The 7,039-nt window shown below is 54.4% G+C and overlaps 3 protein-coding genes across 3 annotated transcripts; 1 reads left to right on the top strand and 2 right to left on the bottom strand.

Moving 5' to 3' along the window:
- Positions 1-405: 405 nt before the first annotated feature.
- Positions 406-2,102, top strand: TRV_05781 (uncharacterized protein; the record flags this gene model as incomplete). Its single annotated transcript, XM_003020110.1, has 3 exons — positions 406-1,081; positions 1,163-1,719; positions 1,794-2,102. Coding segments are annotated over 3 exons (1,542 nt in total), but the record flags the coding sequence as incomplete, so codon positions are not given.
- A 113-nt stretch (positions 2,103-2,215) lies between these two features.
- On the bottom strand, positions 2,216-4,465 carry TRV_05780 (uncharacterized protein; the record flags this gene model as incomplete). The annotated part of the gene is made up of 4 exons (XM_003020109.1): positions 2,216-2,896; positions 2,975-3,916; positions 3,994-4,271; positions 4,375-4,465. The coding sequence occupies 4 exons, from the start codon at positions 4,463-4,465 to the stop codon at positions 2,216-2,218; spliced, it is 1,992 nt and encodes a 663-aa protein (XP_003020155.1).
- A 573-nt stretch (positions 4,466-5,038) lies between these two features.
- TRV_05779 (uncharacterized protein) lies at positions 5,039-6,838 on the bottom strand (the record flags this gene model as incomplete). Its single annotated transcript, XM_003020108.1, has 3 exons — positions 5,039-5,295; positions 5,491-6,529; positions 6,632-6,838. Coding segments are annotated over 3 exons (1,503 nt in total), but the record flags the coding sequence as incomplete, so codon positions are not given.
- Between the last annotated feature and the right edge of the window lie 201 nt (positions 6,839-7,039).

Raw genomic sequence — 7,039 nt, 5'->3', positions numbered from 1 at the left:
TCAAGTGTAGATGTATTTGGTTGTGTTCCTTTGAAGGCCTTCTTTTATATAGTTCTTTCTCCCTTCCTCACGTGGCTGGAACGTTCCTGGCCTGAGGCTGAAGGCAGAAACAACCACAGACACAGTGAATTTGTATACTCGCCTCCCCCCCTGAAGCTGCGACTTCACCTTTCACGTAGTCACACACAGCTAGAGGCTATAGTGTTCTTCTCTTGTTTACTTCACTCCAGGTCTGGTGCATTTCCACTGAGGTAACTACTGGCAGTACAGTGGCTGTCATCATGGGGCTGAGGGTAGCCATCATCGGGGCCGGTAAGGGGGCTGCATACATACACCTTACCTTCGACGGCTCCAGGGGCCAGCTACTGACGGTTGGCAGGAGTATCGGGCCTGGCGTCGTTGAAGACGTGTCTGGAGAACGGCGTCACAGATGCCACCGTCTTCGAAGGGCGGGACGTCATCGGCGGCCAGTGGAACTACGAGGACCCTGACCCTGAGACCGGGGAGACAGCCTCGTCCATCTACGACAATGTGACGCTCAATTCGTGCCGTGATACGTCCTCCTTCAGTGACTTCCCCATTGACCCAGCCAGGTACCCTGATTACTTCGGCCATCGCCAGTTTCTGCAGTACATACACGAGTATGTCGAGCACTTTGGGCTGGCCGCGTACATCAAGCTGCAGACAAAGGTCATCTCCTGCAGGCAGCAGCAGCAGCAGCAGCAGCGGAAAACCGGCGATAATCCCGGCAAATGGACCGTCGTCTACCAGCAACAAGGCCATGGGCCCGTAGAGGCGGTGTTTGACGCCGTGCTTGCATGTACCGGGACCCTGTCGAAGCCGATGATACCGGACTTTGCCGGCAGGGACAAGTTCCAGGGTGAGCTCTTCCACAGCCACACCTACCGCAAGCCGGCGAGGTTCGAGGGCAAGAGAGTCGCCATCATCGGGTTTGGCAATTCAGCCGCCGACCTCTCTTCTGAAATCAGCTCGGTGGCCAGTGAGGTGCATTTGATTACTCGCCGGGGCGGCTGGGTGATTCCCCGGTACGTCCTCGGCAAACCCGCCGAGGCGTGGGACAGTAAGTCTCCCGCCTATATGACTATCAGGGTCACATAGTTAGGTATCACTGCTGGAAACGTATGTATGCTAATCTACGTAGGTCGACTATTTGAGACAATACTTCCCAAGTGGGCCTCGGAATGGTGCCAGATGAAGCTATGCGAGGCCGTCGTAGGCTCGCTGCCGGAAGAGATCAAGCCGCAGCATTCGCTCTTCCAGGCCAATCTGACTGTTCGAAGCGACCTGCTGGAGAACATCCGGACAGGCCGTATCACTGCCCACAGGGCTAGTATTGACAGGATAACAGATTATGGCATCGTTCTAACCAATGGGACGACCCTGGAAGTAGATGTCATCATCTGCTGTACAGGTTATGACATCGACCTGCCGTACCTATTGGACGAGTACTACCGGATGCAGGAGAAGGATAGCGTGCTACCAGCCAGAAACAGTCTTAACCTGTATAAGCTCGTTGCCGCCCCAAGGTATCCAAACCTCTTTTGTATCGGTTACGTGCATCTTGAGGGGCCGCTGGTCCCAGTTGCTGAGGCGCAGGCAAGATGGGCGGTGGGTGCAATTACGGGGAAAGTTACGCTGCCTTCCCCAGACGAGATGGAGAGATCGGTCTATGCGTATCAGGAGGAGCTGGCCTCTCGGGTAAGTTGTTGATATGCCTGCTACTTCATTTGTTCCACGTTCCACGTCCTCCGACTAAGAGAGATCGATGGTAGATGGTTTCTTCGGATAGACACACCACAATAGTCAAGTACTTGCCGTACTGCGATGACCTGTTCAGTCAGCTGGACGCCGCCCCGACCTTCTGGCGTTTGTTCCAGCGGATCTTCACTTCTAACCCAGTACAGGCTTACCAGGTGCTGATAGCAGTGTACTTTGGCCTCAATTCGCCTGCTCAGTACCGGCTCTTTGGCCATGCAGGGAAGCCTGACCTGGCAGCTCAGATACTTCTCAGGCTCTCCAAAGGGGATAACAAGATGACAGAAGAAGAAAAGGCGTATATCCAGAGCACAGCACAGGTCTGAAGGCAAAAACGCTGTAGAATTTTTTTTTTTTAGAAAAAACACAAAATCATTCTTAAACTATATACGTATATATGTTCTTATCAAATTCATTCATTCATAAAAAACAACAAAAATCATGGTTCAGGAGCAGGAGTGATTCTCAATTTAAGCCCATGCGTGGGTTTCAGCGTAAATCCGGACCAAGGCATCTCGAGCTCCTTCTCAATGGGATGGAACTCCCACTTGAGCAAAAGCTTGGTAAGGAATGTTTTGATCTCGAGCAAACCAAACGCTCGACCAACACAGACTCGCGTTCCGCTGTAGAAGACCTGATACACATACGGGTCATGCGCGGCACTGGGTAAGTCATTCCATCTATTTGGGTTGAACTCGTTTACAGTTGGACCCCAGATAGTCGGGTTGTGCTGGGTCACAGCAGGGTACATCATTAGCAGAGTGCCGGCAGGTACGAGAGTGCCGCATATCTCGATGTCATTTATAGGGGTGCGCAGCATAGACACGACTAGTTGCCCAGCGTTAGTAAAAAGCTGAGCATACAAATTTATGATGGAGCAGAGAAAAAAAAGGGTGTGTTTGTCCTTACATGAAGGGTAGAGGCGGGTGACTTCTTTAATGACGCAGTCTAAGTAATCGATTGAGTTGACTGCCTCGTAGGTGAAAGAGTCCTCTGTGATCACTTCGCGTATGGCTGCGCGCAGACGGGCCTGGACAGACGGATGAATAGCGAGCATATGGAGACACCAGACGATTGAGTTGGCGGTAGATTCATGCCCTCTCACCATGAGAGTTCGTAACTATGTTAAGGTTAGCGATGCCCCCACGATATAGTTATACGCAAGAACAAGGGGAACAGCGGGATGTACCTGACAAACTAAAAGCTCTTCGGATAAAGGATCTCCCCTTTCGATCAACTCCCGTACGATCATGGTGAAGATGTCCGTGTGATCGCTATCGAGGTCCTTCTCGGCATCCGGCTCCTGCTTGATTCTGGAGATGCATTTCCTGACATGATCGGTAAGCAACTCGCTGATGACGTTACCTGCATGCAAGAAGCGGCGGTTGGCCTCGATTGGGATCCACTTGCGAGCCGGAAAAAAGTTGTCTAGGGCGAGCATGATTTGGTCAGTGGTCGACAAGTGCATGACATCCATCGTTCTGCGGTAGAACTCCGCCTTGGATGCATCGGCGAGACTGTCGACCTCGTAGCCCATGACGGCCTTGGATATTATGTCAATGGTAGCCTTGATAATAAGCGAGGATACTGTGTAGGTGTTAGCCTGGTCTCTCATACAAATTGAAGTCAGGGAGGGGGGGCGAGCGTATGGGATATATTTGCCTTCTACAATATCGTCATTGCCAGCGGCCGTTTCTCCTACGGCGTTGGCAAGTTGTTCTCCCTTGGCCAACATTGCCGGCATCGACTTTTTGACATTTTTCACGAGAAAGGGGACTGAGGATGTTAGTATAGATAGATCGAAGTATGAAGCACCTTCGAAGAGAGAAAAGAAGAGCGTACCGTTGAAACATCTTCGCTGCTGGCGATGGACATCTCCCTCGGCGAAGCAGATGCCTCCCTTGCCAATGATACCCTCCGAGGTACGGGCAAGAAACTTCGGTTTGACGAAGGAGTAGCAGTGCGTCTGGGTGACTTCTTTCAGCGCCCGGGGACTGCAGACAAGGATAGACTCGCTGTTCCCCAGCATCAAGGGCCGGATGAGGTCCGCCTCCGGGAACTCCAGCATCCAATCAACGGCTGCTCCGTGGGGGCTGTTGGCACGGAACTGCTTGACCGTCTGGCCAAGCAACCAGTGTCCCTATAGGAGAATTAGTTATCCAACCATATCTCAATGTAAAGCAGGGTGGACGCGACGTATGCAAGAAATGTTCTAACCTTCGGAGTTGGCAGATGCCGCAAAGGGGAGACCGCAAATGGATAGATCAGGATTTTGTAGACCATGACACCCAGGGCAAAGAGAACAGCAACGAGAAGGTAGATGCGCGGATCGATAGAGAAAGGCTGGTATCTGATAGCATGGAGAAAGATGGCGCCTGCAAAGACGACCGCGACGAAAAGGGAGGTAATCATCTTGGTGTCGTAGTAGTAATAGTAGTGGTAGTAGTGGTATAAGGAGCCGTAAACACTAGCAACACACTGTTCAAACAGCAGTTCTATAGTCGAAATAGTCGTGGAGAAGAGCTTCTAGAAGGTGATGAGAAGCAAAAGAACCATCCCGACCAGCAGGGAGACGAGGTGCCCCTTAAATAGGCAAACGGCGCCATGAAGGTAGACTCGACTTGTCCCACTGCGATGGACCAAAGTAGATATCTTCAGCCAGCGTGACGGCAGACTGCAGGCGAGACATGTCCACCCGAGTCGCTAGCTCGCCAATTGACAGACTGCTCCGGCTGGGGACGTCCGCGCCAGCGAACCCGGTAGGAGGAGCATGTTATAATAATAACAATTAGTAACTAATATAACTAATATGTTGTGGTAACTACTCCGTAGATGTCGTAGAAACATGGAGTAGCCGTGGATGTCGCTGTGGATGCCCTGCATACGCCAAAACAGGCTGTGGTCAGGGGGGACTGCCAGAGGGTATATCGGGTATATCTCGTCTTCTCTTCTTCGTTTCTTCTTTTCCTTCGCCTTTGTCGTCCTCTCTTTCGTCCTTCCTCTCCGTCTCTCAGTCTCATCTCATCGTCCCATGCTGCCGGCAGTCCCCCGGCCTCAGCTGCGAGATCGACCGCCGCACAGCAGCACAGCATCACAGCATCACAGCATGGCTGTATACATAGTTAGCCAACAAAGAAGAAGACGGGCCTCCAGAGATGTCAACTCGGGATGCCAGCGAGCTGCTCTACGGAGTAGCAGCAGCAGTGTCTGAAATAGCATAGCATAGCATAGCAATAGCAATAGCAGTCAGTCCGTCTCAGCTTTATCCTTCGTCCCTCCCGCCGCCGCCGTCTTTTTGCTTTTGCGCCGTCGCATCATCCCTGGCCCCTGGCTGTCCTGTCCTGTCCTGTCCTGCGCCTGTCTGGTCTATCCCATCCATCCTGTCAGTATTGACACGCCTGATCCTCCCTGCTGGAGCTGGAGCTGCCTCATCCCTGCAGCTCCGTCCGTCCTCCTCCGGCCCTGAGCCAGTCGTGGCCGGGCGTCTGCCCTCGACGCTGCGACGGCCTTCGTGCGCTGCTAGGCTTTTGGGCAGCTCCACCGGCTCTCCACCGGCCATGGAAGATTTCTAACTTAGCATCGTCTCGGGATGGCGTCTTTTCGACCTGAGATAGCGAAGATGGAGCCGGGGCGAAGATCGAGCGGCCATCGACCTCGAGGGGCCCTTATAAGAGGCGTCTGGCCGCCGCGAGACGGTGAATCGTCGTTGCGCACCGCAGTGAAGCAGGCGAAGTCGTTTGGAACCATGGCAGACCCGACGGCAAAGCTGCGCAGCTACGAAGCTGAGGGTGAGAGGCCTCCTTCGATGCAAGAGAAGAAGAGAAGAAGAAGAAGAAGAAAACTGACTGACTGACTGGTAGCAGCCAACGACCGCCATGAGGAGGAGGAGTATCACACCAGCGAGTCGCGCCGCCAGATCGGCCTCGTCTCCGCCGTCTTCCTCATCTTCAACCGCATGATAGGCACCGGCATCTTCGCGACGCCCAGCGCCATCTTCGCCCTCTCCGGCAGCGTCGGCCTCTCGCTGCTCATCTGGGTCGCCGGCATGCTCATCGCGGGCGCTGGCATGGCCGTCTACCTCGAGTTCGGCACTGCGCTGCCTCGCAACGGCGGCGAGAAGAACTATCTCGAGTTCGTCTTCCGCCGCCCGCGCTTCCTGGTGACGGGCCTCTACGCCGGCTACGTCGTGCTCCTCGGTGCGTCTTTGCCTGTTCTGTGTACTTTGCTGTCTGTCAATTGATGATGATGGCCGTTGTGCTGACTGACTGACTGACTGACTGACTGACTGACTGACTGACTGACTGACTGACTGACTGCAGGATGGGCCGGCTCGAACTCCGTCATCTTTGGCGAATATATCCTCCACGCCGCGCAGATCGAGGTCGACCGCTGGAACCAGCGCGGCGTCGGCCTGGCCTGCATCACGGCGGCCTTCCTCATCCACGGCCTCGCGCTGCAGTGGGGGCTGCGGCTGCAGAACCTGCTGGGCGTCATCAAGCTGCTCGTCATCCTGCTCATCGTCTTCTCGGGCTTTGCGGCGCTGGGCGGCGCCCTCAAGATCGACAAGCCAGACAACTTCAGCAACGCCTTCGAGGGCACCACCGGCAGCGCATACGGCGTCGTCACGGCCCTGTACAGCTCGATCTGGAGCTACATCGGCTACAGCAACGCCAACTACGCTCTCAGCGAGACCAAGAACCCCGTCCGGACGCTGAAGATCGCCGGGCCGCTGGCTCTCGGGACCGTGGCTGCTCTATACATGCTGGCCAACGTATGCTCCCCTTGTTTTATCCAGTTTATCACTTCCTGCTCATGACCGCCCATCGTACTGACTGATAGCGTCTAGATTGCCTACTTTGCCGCAGTGCCCAAGGACCAGATCGTCGCCTCGGGCCGCATCCTGGCGGCCTCGTTCTTCCGCAACATGTTCGGAGAGCAGGCTGAAAGAGCGCTCTCCGTCCTCGTTGCCCTCTCGGCTTTTGGCAACGTTCTCAGCGTCATCTTCTCCCAGGGCCGCCGTACGTCTTCTTCTTCTCACTGTTCTTCTGTGTACAAACCATGTCTAACGTCCTGCAGTCGTCCAGGAACTAGGCCGTGAAGGCATCCTGCCGTTTTCCAGGTTCTGGGCGAGCAACAGGCCCAGAAACGCTCCCCTGGCTGGCCTTTTCGCCCACTGGCTCGTCTCCGTTGTAATCATGCTAGCTCCTCCTCCAGGCGATGCCTACAACTTCATTCTCAAGTATGTTCTCGTTCTCTCTCTCTC

This window comes from Trichophyton verrucosum (genome assembly GCF_000151505.1).
Source record: "Trichophyton verrucosum HKI 0517 chromosome Unknown contig00478_1.f1.exp, whole genome shotgun sequence".
NCBI lineage: Eukaryota > Fungi > Ascomycota > Eurotiomycetes > Onygenales > Arthrodermataceae > Trichophyton > Trichophyton verrucosum.
Note: the sequence above shows the minus strand (reverse complement) of the source record. Positions and strands in the feature narration are given on the sequence as shown.